Source organism: Poecilia formosa, unplaced genomic scaffold (assembly GCF_000485575.1).
Source record: "Poecilia formosa unplaced genomic scaffold, Poecilia_formosa-5.1.2 Scaffold469, whole genome shotgun sequence".
NCBI classification, from domain to species: Eukaryota; Metazoa; Chordata; class Actinopteri; order Cyprinodontiformes; family Poeciliidae; genus Poecilia; species Poecilia formosa.
Genome location: NW_006800408.1, coordinates 110,656 through 126,921, shown reverse-complemented (window position 1 = coordinate 126,921; position 16,266 = coordinate 110,656). Strand labels below are relative to the sequence as shown.

Here is a 16,266-nt window from a genome sequence, read left to right as displayed (position 1 = left end):
ATCCATAACGGTTCATCCCCTAAGAGTTTACAAACTGTTGTTAGTGCAGAGCTGCAAAAGAGCAGGCAGAGAGCCAGATTTTCTGAAATTCCACCCAAAGCAGAGGAAGCAGGGACAGATTTGATCTTTTTCCAGCATCAACCAATCAGAGACCAACAAGGCATCAGTCACTCATGTGTCATAAGTGTGAGAAAACGTCTCCACTCCCAGCGGCATGGAAATGTCTACATAATCTGGTTAATAGGTCACAATATTTCTATGAATTTCCATGTCTGAGCTCAATAAATTTGCAAATAAAAAATCAACATGAGGCAACTGGGAATCTAAAAGAGATGAAACTATGGGAATCTAAGCACACTGGAAAAATGTTTCCTTGTACCAACTTTTAAAAAATTACTCTAATTTGTTACAGCTAATTTTACTAGTTTTGCTCAACACTCTTAGAAATGGCTGTAAATTTACAGGATTATTTCTTAGAGTGAAGCTGTAATTCTTATTTCAGAATCATTCAAATTAGAACAAATTTAAATTAGCTGTAACAAATTAGAGTAATATTTCACGTAAACAAAATCAGTGATTTAATGAACTCTGTTCCTTGAGTGAGGTGGAGGAATTCAAGTGAAATGTTATCTTAAGACCTAACAGTCCGGCACCTTACCCAAAGGTTTAAAACTTCTCTCTCTACAATTTTAAACTTTGGTGATACTTGTGAATAAAATTGTGATTTGACAAAACTGAACTTTGGCAGAATTTTGGCATTTTCATTTGCTCCAGCATTGTTTCTCTGATCAGAATGGAAATTCTCCAGCACTTCATGTTCGCCAAACACCTGAGTTTGGTTCTACTACTACTAAAAATAACGGTAATATTATCAGTCTTCAAAGAGGTTTTGGAAAACATAAAGGTTAGTGAATGAAAACATCTGGAAGTCTCACTTTTTTACATATCATTAGTCGCTATTTGTCTAATAATTGATGTGCATTACAGAAATGTGGCAAAAGATTAGAGGTTAACAAATAACCCAATCAAGAAAGTAAGAGGGATGTTTCAGAAAAGTTCTTAGAAACTGTCTAGTAAGTTCTGGAAAAGTTCCAGGTGAGGTCCATCAAAGTTTCCTTTCAAGTTTTGGAAAGCTTTGGGAAGTTTCAGATAAATTCAAGGTACAGCAAAGTACAACATTATTCTGGTAGATTTAGGCATGTAATCAAAATAAACTTTGTTCATCATGTTGTTCCACAAACATGGAATTTGACTTCACTTCTACTTTGCTCTTAGTGGAAACATTTAAAATTTTGAGCTTTTGCTGGTGGATGTGTGTGTTGNCTGAAAGATAAATATTCATCCTCCTTTAACTTTTCATTTACAGAGTCACTGAGCTTCAACCAAGTGAAACTATAAAGTTGAATGTAGCAGACAGTGAAGACACACAGAGAGAAGCTGAGTGTGTTTGTGGCTCCACACTGGGAGGTCTTCCATGCCTACAGTAGAACTCATCTGCCGGCTCCAGGAAGGGACCAGACAGACGGCTTGGTCATCACAAAGCTATGCAGATGAATAATGTGCAAACTGCAGTTCCATGGGAGAACACCTGTTTGTGAGCAGGCGTTCTGTAATGTTTGCTTGTCTCACTCCTGAAAGGTCTCACTGTTACTCATGGCAACCTAACAAGAGTTGGATTCCCACTGCATAATGCCATAAACTTGTGGCTTCAATTATTTGTTTGCACGGTAATAAAGCAGCATCCCTGCTCCTGTAGGTCCCAGTGGAGGTATCAGAGTCTCTTACAATAACTTCACATATTAGACACATCAACTCATTCAGTAACTCCCTCCCCCAGGAGCAGCATCCTCTCATCTGCATCAGCTCCCCTGGGCAGCAGCCAGCCTCAGCAGGGGAAGGGAATCCAGCCAGAACCCTTTGTCTCCATCAGCAGAGGGACATGTCACCAGAGAATCATGTTCAGTGATCCATAACGGTTCATCCCCTAAGAGTTTACAAACTGTTGTTAGTGCAGAGCTGCAAAAGAGCAGGCAGAGAGCCAGATTTTCTGAAATTCCACCCAAAGCAGAGGAAGCAGGGACAGATTTGGTCATTTTCCAGCATCAACCAATCAGAGACCAACAAGGCATCAGTCACTCATGTGTCATAAGTGTGAGAAAACGTCTCCACTCCCAGCGGCATGGAAATGTCTACATAGTCATAATTAGGTTAATAGGTCACAATATTTCTATGAATTTCCATGTCTGAGCTCAATAAATTTGCAAATAAAAAATCAACATGAGGCAACTGGGAATCTAAAAGAGATGAAACTATGGGAATCAAAGCACACTGGAAAAATGTTTCCTTGTACCAACTTTTAAAAAATTACTCTAATTTGTTACAGCTAATTTTACTAGTTTTGCTCAACACTCTTAGAAATGGCTGTAAATTTACAGGATTATTTCTTAGAGTGAAGCTGTAATTCTTATTTCAGAATCATTCAAATTAGAACAAATTTAAATTAGCTGTAACAAATTAGAGTAATATTTCACGTAAACAAAATCAGTGATTTAATGAACTCTGTTCCTTGAGTGAGGTGGAGGAATTCAAGTGAAATGTTATCTTAAGACCTAACAGTCCGGCACCTTACCCAAAGGTTTAAAACTTCTCTCTCTACAATTTTAAACTTTGGTGATACTTGTGAATAAAATTGTGATTTGACAAAACTGAACTTTGGCAGAATTTTGGCATTTTCATTTGCTCCAGCATTGTTTCTCTGATCAGAATGGAAATTCTCCAGCACTTCATGTTTGCCAAACACCTGATTTTGGTTCTACTACTACTAAAAATAACGGTAATATTATCAGTCTTCAAAGAGGTTTTGGAAAACATAAAGGTTAGTGAATGAAAACATCTGGAAGTCTCACTTTTTTACATATCATTAGTCGCTATTTGTCTAATAATTGATGTGCATTACAGAAATGTGGCAAAAGATTACAAGTTAACAAATAACCAAATCAAGAAAGTAAGAGGGATGTTTCAGAAAAGTTCTTAGAAACTGTCTAGTAAGTTCTGGAAAAGTTCCAGGTGAGGTCCATCAAAGTTTCCTTTCAAGTTTTGGAAAGCTTTGGGAAGTTTCAGATAAATTCAAGGTACAGCAAAGTACAACATTATTCTGGTAGATTTAGGCATGTAATCAAAATAAACTTTGTTCATCATGTTGTTCCACAAACATGGAATTTGACTTCACTTCTACTTTGCTCTTAGTGGAAACATTTAAAATTTTGAGCTTTTGCTGGTGGATGTGTGTGTTGTTTAGTGTGTGTTGATTATGAAGTCCATAAACAGGATCATGATGTATTTTCCTGGGTGGAAGTGAAATTCCACATTGTATTACATTTAAAATTCCATATTGTAAATTGTAATATTACAATATTTCAATTTTTGTAAAATTACAAAATGTAATGTTAATGTTTTGACTTAAACCTAAAATTAGGGTGATGGTAAGGAGGTTTTCCAAACTTAATGATTTTCCAATACAGATTTTTCATTAGTCATTGAGAAGGGTACAAAATGATTTTCAGCATTTCTTAAGTAAAATACGAATAGAAACAAAGGTGGTCTGTGTGATGCACTAAGTGTTTCCATTTTGTGAAATGCACTAATTTAGATTTTTTTAAAATCTAAATTAGTGCTAGCAGCTAGCAGTTCGCTGCTAGCTGCTAGCTGTTAGCGTCACTTTGTGTGACGACAGCCAGGTGTTTTCAGCTTCGTGCATCTCCCAGGTAACAACACTGAGCTGAGTTTGGAGTTTCACAGGAAGCCAACAGACGGAATGTCGGTAGAGGATGTGAAGTAAATAATGACTAAGACCTGAGAAAAACCCAGCACAGCCCTCCTTTACTTAAAAATGTCAATTTTAAACAGACACCTTCAAATTAAACTGCCAGCTTAATGATTAATAAAAGCTATTTACTGATTTAATATTTCCATACTTCATTTTTAGTTTGTTTAAATCAGAGGTGTTAAAACTTTTTGTGAATACGGATCAAAATCGGTGAGTCCATGGTATTCTTGGACAAACAAGAAAAAAAAATAAATAAAATCAAGAAAAAAAGTAGTAATCTTTTTGTAGAAAAAATGTAGATCCAAAACTTAAGCATTTTGCACATTGATGTATTAAATAAGAGGAACAATTTTTAAAATCCTTCTAGGCTCAGATGAACAAATTTATTCTGTTTTAAGAAGAGGATTTGGGTCCTTCTTTCCCAAATCCCTGCTGTATTTAGTTAAGTTTAATAAATGGAATAAAAGCTGATTTGGGTCTAACAAATGTGGATAAATGTGTTTTTACTTATTATCAATGATCGGACTAATACTTTGTGTCATATTTAACTTTTTCCATTGTAAGAAAAGGGTAATAACTTCACCCTGATAAAAATTAAAAGTTCAGTAAACAAAAAGTTCATTCTAGAATTGCATTCTCATCAGCTTTATTTAGTCTGGTTTAATATGATTCTAGTTTGTTCAGAAAGTTCATCTGGTTTGGGGAAGGTGGGTGTGAAAGTGAACTCTGGTCTGCATACTAACCTGAGTTCAGGTAAGGTGAACTCTGATGCTGCTTGAACGCATGTGGATCAAAGACTGCTTCTAAAGTGGGAAATGGACTATAGCACAGGGCATTCTGGGTAAATACACCCTGAATAAACACACGAGTCTATAGCGCCAGCAGAAGAAATGGCTCATGGTCTTTCATCAGGTCTTACCTGATGCCTCCATATATGTTTACATGTTGAAAAAGAAGGAAGTTGATCTTAAGTCTTCTGAGATTTTTGTGTTGTTTCCTTTGGTTCGTGGTACAGCGCCACCAGAGGGTTTTGATCTTTTAGTGCAGTTTGAAAGCGAACCTCACCAGCTGAAAATGTAACAAATGTTGCAATTTTTGTCCATAATGGAACTGAGTCCATCAGGTGTGAATACAGAACATCAGAATGCTGCTGTTACATTCTTCCTACCATTCTTCCATAAGGACCAGGTTTGTTAGAATGAATGTCTGATAGTTATCCTTTGCTGTTGCTTCTAAACAGAATAAAAAAATATTAAGGTGGAAAGGACAAAATTGTTGAAGTGTACATTTTTTTGAGGAACTCAGTAACATAACCTAAACCTATAAACTGAATGTGACAAAATGTGAAAATGTTGAAGGTTTATGAAGACTTTGAGGCTCCGTACATCACCTTGATGAAAGCCCATCCTTTAGGTTGTTCATCTAGTTAAGTAAACATAATATTTCTGATATGAGTCTCCAAATCAATCAATCAATCAATCAATCAAATTTTATTTGCATAGCCCATTTCAGCAGCAAGGCATTTCAAAGTGCTTTACATAATTAAAAAAAAAAACAACTACAAAAAAACAGCATGTGACATTGAATAAACAGTAAGAAAGAGAAGGAGATTTTGAAAAAAAAAAGATTAAAAAAGATAAAAACATTAAAACCTGCGCCCCTTTTAGGACTTCAGTTAAAAGTTGTTTAACTGGGACTCTAACCCATGTTTTCTACGAGTGGGGGACAGTACCCGCGCCTCTCCGGGGGGGGCTTTACATCATTTAAAAAAAACAGTGAGAAAGAGAAATAAAAAGAAATTAATAAATAGATAAAAAGTAAAGATAAAAACATTAAAAATATCAAAGACATCAAAACCCACACTCTAACCCTAATTTAGCCATAAGCAGGTTTTAAGTTGAGATTTAAAGGCTCTCATTGTTTCAGCTGTTTTACAGTTTTCTGGAAGTTTGTTCCAAATCTGTGGTGCATAGAAACTGAATGCTGCTTCTCCTCGTTTGGTTCTGGTTCTGGGGATGCAGAGCAGAACCAGAACCAGAAGATCTGAGGGAATATAAGTAGGAAACTGAGTTGTATTTGGCAGTTGGGACTGTAAATGCAGCAAATATTAAGATTAGGTTTAACTTAATGCATATTTGATGCTCTGGAACCTGAGGGGAGATGGCAGCAAACTGAAGTCACTCTTGGAACAAATAAAAATATGATTCTCATCCTCTGAAGCGAACCTTGAAGGATTACGGATGACACATGCTCCGGTATCTGCAAACAGAAACCAGAGCCAGGCAGTGAATCACGGTAAACACGGGCTTCTTGTGAGCAAGCACAAGAAAACACAGCTCTGTGAGTGTTCTGGGTTAACAGGATGCAGCAGTGCAAGATAGAAGGCTGGGGAAAATATGGGGACTGTATCCTGGCAACCAAAAGCAGATAAACACACGGAGCATATGGATGCTCCCACAACTTCTACTCAAAAAGATCTTCTATCACTAACAGTCTTTTTATGTATTACATAGTAGTTCAATGTAAAAGTAAAACTACATATTTCCATTCACACACAGAACCAGTTTCCTCATAGCTTCAAGCTAAACTTTTTACTTAGGAATACTGAAATTATTTCTGACACCTCAAACACTCTTTCCATGGAAAAACTTACAAAACCAGAAAAGGACCAGAAAGAGAATTGTCAGCCTGGTTTATTATTGGGACTCATTAGAAACGAGTCGCGTACCAACATGGACTAAAAGGCCACTCAGAGACCAAGAGGCCATTACAAAGGAACACATAACAAAGGTAACAGTGTGCAAATGCACCCAGGGAACTAACATTTTTATTTTTTGGAGAGATTTCCTGTGGTCTGATGAAGCTAAGTTGAAACGTTTATGTGGAAATATTGGAGAAGGATGTCAGTGTCAGAACATTTGTGCCAGAGGCCTTCAGACCTGACCTAGATACACAAGTTATTTCAGGCAGAATGGGTCAAAATGTCAGTTAACTATTGTGGAAAGAAGCCCAAAATATTTGACCCAAGTCAGACTGCTTATATGGCAATTCTACTGAGGAAATTAATCTGAAGAAAGTAATCCAAATATCTCTCGACATTTAGCCAATTGAAAAACGTATGATTTTATCTGTACAGACTAAAGCACAAGTTTCCTCACAGCTAGTTCTTTAATGACAACATCAGGACATGAGTGAAAACTACAGGAAAGGCCCAATTTTTATGCTCCATTTGACATCAATGACGTTGCCGTGTAAAACTGTAGATGACATGATTTTGCTTGACTGTTCCAACTACAGCAGCGTTAACAAACAGCTGTTATCAACAACGGGCCAAATCAGGATTTTCACAAGCGTGTAATGGAATAATATGAGGATAAGGATCAGTTTTCTCTTCCTCAAGGTTTATGACTTTGGGTCAACAATTGTGACTCATCTGGAAACTCAACATGTGATCCAACAGTTGGTTTGGATTGTGAGACATGGACAGACAGGGACACATTTTGGAGTGCTAATTATTAAATGTTAGTTCCTGATAATGATGAACATCATAAAACTAAGGTAATGAAACTGAGGTCATCTTCCCTAGCCTTAACCCTAACCCTCACTCTAAAAGCAGATAGCTGACCAAGCAGAAGTTTGAATCTCCTAACTTCTAACGTCACTTGAAATGACTAATCAAAAGGAAACTGCCAATGCTGGATGGTCTGAGGTAATATGAGTTCTTAGGGACTTTCTACTCTTTAAAGTTCAAGTAATGCAAATGATCAAACTGTCCAGAAAACCTCAGGAGTTGACGTGGAAGTAGATTATTTTTAAAGTGAAAACAATAACGGAGTGTGGAGAGTTTCTGAAGGCACTGAACTCTCCCTGTGCATGTCGCTGTGAAGCTCAGCGAACAGACCTGACCCATCCATCATCACCCGGCCCAGCAGCTGGATGTGATTGAGCCACTCGATGCCCCGGATCATCTGGAGACACCAGTAGGACTGAAGTCATTCAGCTTCCCCCAAAATTCCTCTGTTTGCTTTGAATCGTTGCCTGACATTTTATTCCCAGCCCTCGCATTACTTCATTTTTCTCATGGATTTTCATTTTAGCTCTGCCCTCCCTCCCTGCCGTTCAGCCAGAACTGTTTGTAAATTAAAGCCACTTGGCCTCCTGACCCAGCTGCTGCTGCCCTGGCCTTCCACTGGTGTCTCACTGTGGAAAACCATGTGGGACTCTGCACCGTTGGAGACATGGTTTTGGCCCTGGTGGAAGAAAACATTAAACATTGTGTGATGGCTGCAAGACATCCATCATTCTGCTTCTGGCCAGCAGCACAATCAGGCAGCTCTTTCCTTCGTTCAGCCAGCTGTGAGCCAGTGAATCATCCATATTCCTGACAGCTAATGTGTCTTCTTCACAAGCCTCCGTATCTGGGTCTGTGTTTAACTGTGTGCAGATGGACTCACACTGAGACTCAGTCGCTAAAACACCTAGCACACATGCCAAGGAGCATGTTTAGATTCCACTTTCTAGAAGGAGAAAAGATTAAATTCCTACCCTGCCAAGCTCTCATCCATCCCATTATGAATCATGAATAAGTCAGTGAAAACATCCAGACTCGTCACTGATGTGTTATCATGGAAATTTGGCCACCTCACACTCAGCAGTCTGGTGTTGGAACATCATGCAGTCATTACTTTTAAGTGTGTGTGTGAGTGTGTATCTTCACATCTCTCCAGCAGCAGCCCACAGTGTCCAGGCATTCACCAGTGTGAGAAAACCTTTTCCCCTGGTTCTGGTATGAAGAGCTGCAGCACAGACACACAAATCTGTTCAGATGTTTTTATCTGACACAATTCTTCTCTTTTGGTTTTTGATACATTTATGGGAGGTATTATTTATTTTCCAGGAACACAGTTCCATTTTACAGCACAATAAAGTAACTATCCTTAAGTTGTTATAAAAATGTTGCATATATGACTTAAAAGACATTGGACTTTGTATTTTAACGCATTGAAATTTAAAAACTCCTGCTTGCTCTGAAACTCCGCCTTCAGGAAGTCAACCCAACATGGCTCCTGTATTAACCCTTTACAATGTTCTTACCAACATTGAGAAGTAGCTAGACTGTTCGTGGTCAGGTCAGGTTGACTGAAGCTAATTAAAGCATCAAAGGGACTTTTTACATCTCCAAGATCTCTGCTCTCCTCTCAGGCCTCTTTGACTGTACAGATCAGGACGCTCTGGTATTCAGAAACTGCTTGAAACATAAACATAGTGAGAAGTAGTCTTGTTTTCTGATTGGATCAAACCATTTTCCTTTGTTCATTAGATTTGTTAGGTCTGGACTTTGACTAGGCCATTCTGGGAGTGTATACTCTAAAGTTCCAGCTTAATTGTGGTTTCGGAGAAACAACATTCACAACCACCAACATGTTCAATGGTTGGGTTAAAAACAACTTTTCAGTAACGTTGTGCAGTAGTATCATTCTTTACTGCTTCATGTTGGTCTATCACACAAAACCCAAGAAATACACTCAGGTTTGTTGTCATAATGCAATAAAAAGTTAATGAGGTGTGAATACTTTTGCAAGCTACTATAAATGTTTGGGTATCTGATAGAATGACAGGCTCTGTGCTTTTCAGCTCTAGTTATACTGTTTCATATAAACAAGTTGAATCTGGAAATGGATAACGGCAGATTATGGCATTAGTCACCATATATTGTTGCTTCTTTGTGTGCAGATGAATAGTGTGTTATCTGAAAAGAACTCGATGCCTCTGTTCTGTCTGCCTCGCTGTGTATTCATGCTGTTCTCTGAAATCTGAGCTTGGGGATTAGCTGCATTACACCATAAAAACCTCAGCCACAGAGGCTTTCAAACGTCTGTGAAAGCTTTATTTCCCAAATGTGCTACTTTCATTTTGTAAATATAAAAGCTTGGCTTGAATGTGAGGCAGAGTGGCTGGCCTTCACAGAGATGCTGAGATTAGAAAACAAAAGGAAGATGCTGAACAGGAGACGATGAAAAAAGACGTGTCTACTTCTCATTTCCATTCATGAATCATTTCACACAAACATGCAATGCTTGGGAAGCTCAGCAACTAAAAAAAAAATATGTTCTGTATATTTTTCTTATTTCCCATTTTCTTACAAGCCCATCATGTTAGTAAGCAATAAAAATGATCTTGGGGTGGCTAAATATTATCCAAAAACATTTTTAGTTCCTGGTTCCTTTGACCCAGTTTAGGCTTTTCTTATAGTAAATAACTTTTTAATGGATTCAGTTAAACAGAATCAGTTGGAATGAAGCTCTTTGTGCAGAAACTAATAGTGAGCATACGATACATCTGATGCATCATTATCTGAAGTGAAAAATCTCAACGGGAAAGTGGGTTTCTTTTTCAAATTATATGTAAAGGACCAAAAAGTCAGCATTTTCTAATAATCTACACATTAATGTGGTTTATGGACTACTTTACAGAACAAAGCACCAAAAACATGAATTACGTTTATTGTGTAGGCCATTATTATACTGAAATACCAGAGTACCAACATGACACACCAATCCTCTGACCCAACATGTCATAAGTGAGTGAAGGTCCAATAACCTTCCACAGACCAGCTGGGACTGTGAGGTAACAGCGTCTGGTCATAAGTTCATCTCCATGTTAATACTTTTTGACAAACTGCAATGTATTTTATTGGGACATTATTCAATAGACCAACACAAAGTAGACCACAGTCATGAAGTGATTCAAAGACTAAATGGTTTCAAAAGTACTCTGAAAAGTTGTTTGCATTCATCCATGAAACAAGATGGTGGCAGTATCCTGCTGTGGGGAACTGTTGTCTCCATGGCAACTTCCATCCAATCTGACTGAACTGGAGTTGTTTGGTGAAGAAGAATAAACAAAAGTTCTACAAAAAATGTAGAGATCCCCCTGCAGGCCTGCAGCTGGAACTACAGGCAGACATGGCTACAAGAATAAAAATGCACATACATTTTGCAGATTTTTTATTTATAAAGTCTTTCCACTTCACAATGATGCATGACACTGTTTGTCTTTTGCATAAAACTCTAATAAAATAAATGAAAGTTGGTGGTAAAATGTGGAAAAGTTCAAGGAGTGGCAATATGTTTAGGATATACAGTGGAAACCAGATACTTCCATCCACTGCATACAAACACAACCTGTTCTCTGTGACTCACATGTAATCAGACCAAACTTTTTCTATTTCACACTAGTTGAGCTTAATTAAAATAGTCATTGTAAATGTCAGAATAATGAGAAATGTGTGTTTAGATCAATCTTTAGCACTTTATCCAAATTCTGAGGTTTCCATAGACCAAAGCATTACTTACTTTACATTTGGTAGACTTGCCTTGTTAAACGTTTTAATTTCCTTTCACAAGCTTCTCACAGCAGTTTGCTGGAAACCGGACCCATTCCTTCTGACAGAACTGGATCAGGTTTGAAGGCCTTCCTGCTCAAACAAACATTTTTATCTATGACATCCTCTGGGATTGAGATCAGGACTTTGTTGTCCTCAAGTCACATTGTAGCCAATCTGATGGTACACTGAGGATTACTGTCCGTCTGGGAGAGCCAATTGTGTCAAAGCTGTAACTTCCTCGTTAATCTCTAAAGATGTTGCTTCAAATTTTTCATGCAACGTTCTTTCCTCGTTATGTCATCTATTTTGTGAAGTGCACCAGTTCCTCCTGCAGCAAAACACCCCCCAACTACACAATTGGGATGGTGTATTCTTCCAAGTGTAATCCTTGTCATTATGTCCAAATAGTACAATTTAAGTTCCATCAGACCACAGAAATGAGCATCTTTGTTACCAAGTGCATTTGCAAACTGTCTGGCATTTAATGTTGCCTTTAGACTGATGACTTCTTCCTCTCTCAGTGGCCTTTCAGCCCATGTCGGTACAGACATCGCTGTGGATAACCAGCCTCAGGGTCATCTTAACAAGGTCTAGCTTTGGTTCCGGAGTTCCCAATCCAGTTCATACCTGCAGATAACTGAGCAGATGAACTTGGAACCTTCATGTGGATTCGGATGCAAAAATTCCTTAAAATACATTCACAGTTGTGCCTTTGTTTAACCCAAATTAGAGGCTTACATCATCTTCTAGGTCTGGGGTTGTCAAATCCAGGCCTTGAGGGCCGATGTCCTGCAACTTTCAGATGCGTCTCTGCTTCATCACATCTGAGTCAAATAATGAGGTTGTTAGCAGAACTGTGGAAAACTTGACTGCACACTGGGGAGGAAATTCAGTCATTTCATTAAGGTGTGTTGGACCAGGAACACATCAAAAAGTTGCAGGACGCCAGACCTTGATGCCTGGATTTTAAGACCCCTGTTTTTCCTGTTAGACTAAAGTAATATTATTCTTAGTGTGTGTAAAGCTTTGAATTTCAAGAAAGCTACAAAAAATCTCTCATTATTGTGGCACCTAGCAAATAGAAATAATTTAGGTAATACTAGGTGATATAAAACAGGGAAAGATTAGTCAGATCTAAAGTTCCACAGAGATAAAAACAGTTGTGTGTTTTTGTACAGGAGATGTAGAGATGAGGTTTTCACCACATCCAAGTCCTTTGGCTGTAATGGAAGCTGCTGCAGAGATATGAGGGCAAATAACAGACAAGAGCCAAAGATGTTCAGCAATCTGCTCTCAACACATCCTCATACGTACTTGGATTAGGCCGACCATGAGGATGGACGTCAAGGGAACTCTACGTGACTGTGACATTGTCTGCATCACATTGATGTAAGGCACCTTCCTGAGAGCTACCTGTCACGCGTTTTCCAGTAAAGTGTCTGAGCACATACAGTACGAGAAGTCAGCCAGCACCAGTCTGGAGTCATCTTCAACAGGACTTCATGGACATTTTAAAAAGAGACAAACTAGAAAACATGACAATATAAAAAAGACCTGAATATTCTAGAAAGTAACAGTCTTTTGGTTTTAAAAGAAAATTTTTTTTGCATATGAACAGGCTCAGAGGAAAAAAAAAACACTCAAAAAAAAAATATATATATATATAAAAAAAAGGTTCAAACAGTAACGATGTGACTGAATTCAGATAAATAAAAATGGAAAAAACTATAAATTTGAGTGGTTTCATACGTCACGGCATTTGTCATCTGCAGTTCTTATTTTAGGGTTCAGTGTTAAGGGAAAAGATGGGACTCCCCTGCTTTTGATAAAGTGATGAAATTTCCATGATAGTAGCAGGAGCAGCAGCTTTAGAACTCAATACGTCCATCTATCAGTCGTCCTTAGAAGTTTTTGAAGATCTCCAGGTCCTTCGGAGGTACAGGAGGGTCTTTCTTCCAGTCGTCATCCGGATACATGTCAAAGTTGGATGTATCGCCCTCATGAGACACTTTGGGAACTATTGGAGGCTGATGATGCAGGAGAACAGAATGAGAACAAGCTTGGTTTAATGGTTAGCGACCTTCAGCTCAGGTTCACTACAGCAGGACAGTGATCCGAGGCACAACAGCTAGTCCACCTCAGAATGGGTAGAAGAAAAACAAACCACTAAAGAAAATGGTCTAGTTAAAGTCTGGGCCTTCCAGTGTGACAAATATGTTTTGGGGGCAATTACTATTTCATATGAAAGCAGGTGTGAAGTTAGCTTTTTGTATTTATTCAGGTTGTCTTTGTCTGATTTTACCAGTAGCTCAAGTATTTATTTCAAAATCAGTTCCTGTTTTGTTTGTGAACTGAAAATGTCAAAGTACCTCGATTTACAAACTGCATTGAAAAGCAACATGAACACATGAGAATGATTCAGTTCTAAACAAAAAAGTGAGGCTCTATGAATGTCCGTAACCAAGTCCAATAAGAGTCGGCCGAACTGGAGCCTCACTAGCCGTCAGGTTCTTTCAGAAGAACAGCACAATGAGGCGGCAAAGCTATAAAATTTCCCAATAAATTATTGTGTTCCATTTCTGTGACAGGAATGCACTCATTCAGGCCAACAGTGGGGCTCAGAGATTGGGTTAGGTGCTGCAGACCTTCAGGCCATCTCTGCCCTCTTATCAGGCAGCCAGAGCAAACATTGCTCCAAAGGCTGTAATCCACCCAGAAAGAGAGGTTACAGCTAAGTCATCTTGAACCTAAGGCTGTCCCTCTACACGGCCTACTTTGGTGGAAGTTGTAGCAGAATCAGATCTGACATTGTTTAACATTGTCAGAGCAGCAGGGAGTCTATCATACAGCTGCAAAGGAGAGGAAAGATCTTCAGTCCTGTTTCCAGGAAGAGGCTGAGCTTATATTAATGCCGAGCAACTTCCACATACCACAGAGAGCAGGAGGAAAGTGCTTCATGTGTGTAAGATAAGATATGAAATAAAATATTTGGATAAACTGTCCTTATTACTGTGCTCTGTACTGAGCTGAATAGGTTCCCATTACATGCAACGATCCCCATTCATTGCAATAAGAGACTCTCTTAGGGTTTCTACACATTTTCAAACCCTCCGTTCATGAGTTTTCTAAATACAAAGTTTCTGCAGACGACAGGTTTTAGTTAAACATTGAACTGAGATGGACGTATGCATGTCCCCAATCCATTTTTTAATACCTAGACTTGAAATATGCATAAATGCTTCAAATTTCAATAGACTGCAAAGAAAATCTGTTCTCAGTCTGAATTGTGACCATGAGGCAAATGTTCGTTTTAACAGGGGGTTAATAATAGATAACTGCACTTTAAAATCTCTTCCTCACTTGCTCTTTATTAATTTTCATTTGGCAGGATGTTCCTGACCCAACTTATAAAGTTTTATTGTTGGACATTAAAAGCACAACAGTCAACTAAGCTGTTTTTTCCGTCACATCAACAGTTGGTTGGGGGCTTGTCCGGGATTCTTGAGTGTCTAAAGCCTTAAAAAAGTAAGAAGGTGTGTTTTGGTGGCAACAAGAGCCTAACAGAAAGACTCTTTAACATGTTGAGTTGTGAACACCTTTCTGTCACACCAAATCAGACAATCAGTTTTGAAGTCTGTTTCATGTAGTTTACTTTGGAACCTGTTCAAATTGTTTTGCTGTCAATAAAAACTGAGGTCAACTGATATTTTTGGTTTTCAATTTTATTTTTTTTATTTATTTACAGGACAGACATACCTTCAAGCAGCACACTACTGTGTTCAGAAGTTGACAAAAACTTGGACCTTGCTGTTTGTCAGAGCTACAGCTTACTAGACTGTAGTAATCTACGTCTACAGTCTAGTAGCTACAGATTAGCTTCTAGACCTATACCTAACCTGTAGATCTGGAAGCTGCAATTCCAGCTAATGTAGAGCTACTAGTTGTGAAAGACATCACAACTACCAGTTAAAACAGTCATATTCATATGACTGTTTTAACTTTATAAAGTTATATTTTACATTTATATTTTATAGTCAATAGTTATTTTTAAAGGATAAAAGTGCTTAATCTCAAGCTAGGTAGCAAAGCCTTAATTAGTTAGCTTTAGGTTAGCTAGTAATAGCTTCCCATTGATGTTGGGTTTCACCCCTAAATTAAAATTTTAAAATATATTAATAAGGTTTGAAGTTTGCATTTTTTCCTAACCACTGAGCACTGTTATGTTTAACTTTTACTTGGTTTACTTTCAGGTCCTTTGTGGTTATGAGCCTGGCTGGTTTACACAGAACCAGACCAAGAAGATACACAAGAAACACTGACTAGCAGACTGAAAAGACACAATGTCATTTTAAGAAGTCTCTAAGCAGAATCTAGCACAAAAATTAAAACAAGAAAAGAAGACATTACATAGTCATGATGCAAGTTCCAAACTGCTCCCCTGGACAAGTTGGTTTTAACCTTAAAGGTTCTTAAGAATATATTTTTTGGGAGCAAACCTACCTTCAGTTTCCTCAGAGGAACAGCTTCCCAGTCCACAGTCTTGAACCATCGGTGTTTTTTCACATCATCCGCTCCATTCTGAAACAGGAAACAGGGAGGTTCATAACATGACACTGTACTCACATCTGTAAGCAGCAGTGTACGAGTTGACATCTAACAGCTGGGCTGATGGGTTAATCCAAGAGCCAGAAGAAAGGCATAACATAGTCATACAGCAAGTTGAAGGAGCTGACACACCAGGTGAGATATCACAGGCCATATGAAACATAGAATCAGAACAGAAATTCTTCAACTGACCTTATGCTTTTCCTAATAGACACTAATAAGGCTACATTTATTTTCTGTGATGCAAATTTCTTGAGATGCCTAAAAACTAGATCTTAAAGTTTCTAACTGCATCAAAAGATAATATAACTATACACAGCATAAAAAGACATGGGCATGTATTTTTCAGACCAATACTGAATCTAACTAAATTTAGGTCAGTGAGGATTAACAAGATTATTTCTGTTTGCTAAATGCCAGATTTTTTTTCTTTCATTTTTAAAGATCA

General features: G+C 38.1%; 1 protein-coding gene across 3 annotated transcripts in view; it reads right to left on the bottom strand.

Moving 5' to 3' along the window:
* Nucleotides 1-12,870: 12,870 nt before the first annotated feature.
* The window catches only part of prkx (protein kinase X-linked), a 44,258-nt gene continuing 40,862 nt past the window's right edge, over nucleotides 12,871-16,266 (bottom strand). For all 3 annotated transcript variants that reach the window (XM_016664129.1, XM_016664128.1, XM_007578161.2), the window contains 2 exons: nucleotides 15,714-15,791; nucleotides 12,871-13,240 (listed from right to left, as the gene is read on the bottom strand). In XM_016664129.1, coding sequence (XP_016519615.1) covers nucleotides 13,115-13,240; nucleotides 15,714-15,791 — 204 coding nt within the window. In that variant the 3' untranslated portion in view covers nucleotides 12,871-13,114. The remainder of the gene's footprint in view (nucleotides 13,241-15,713; nucleotides 15,792-16,266) is intronic.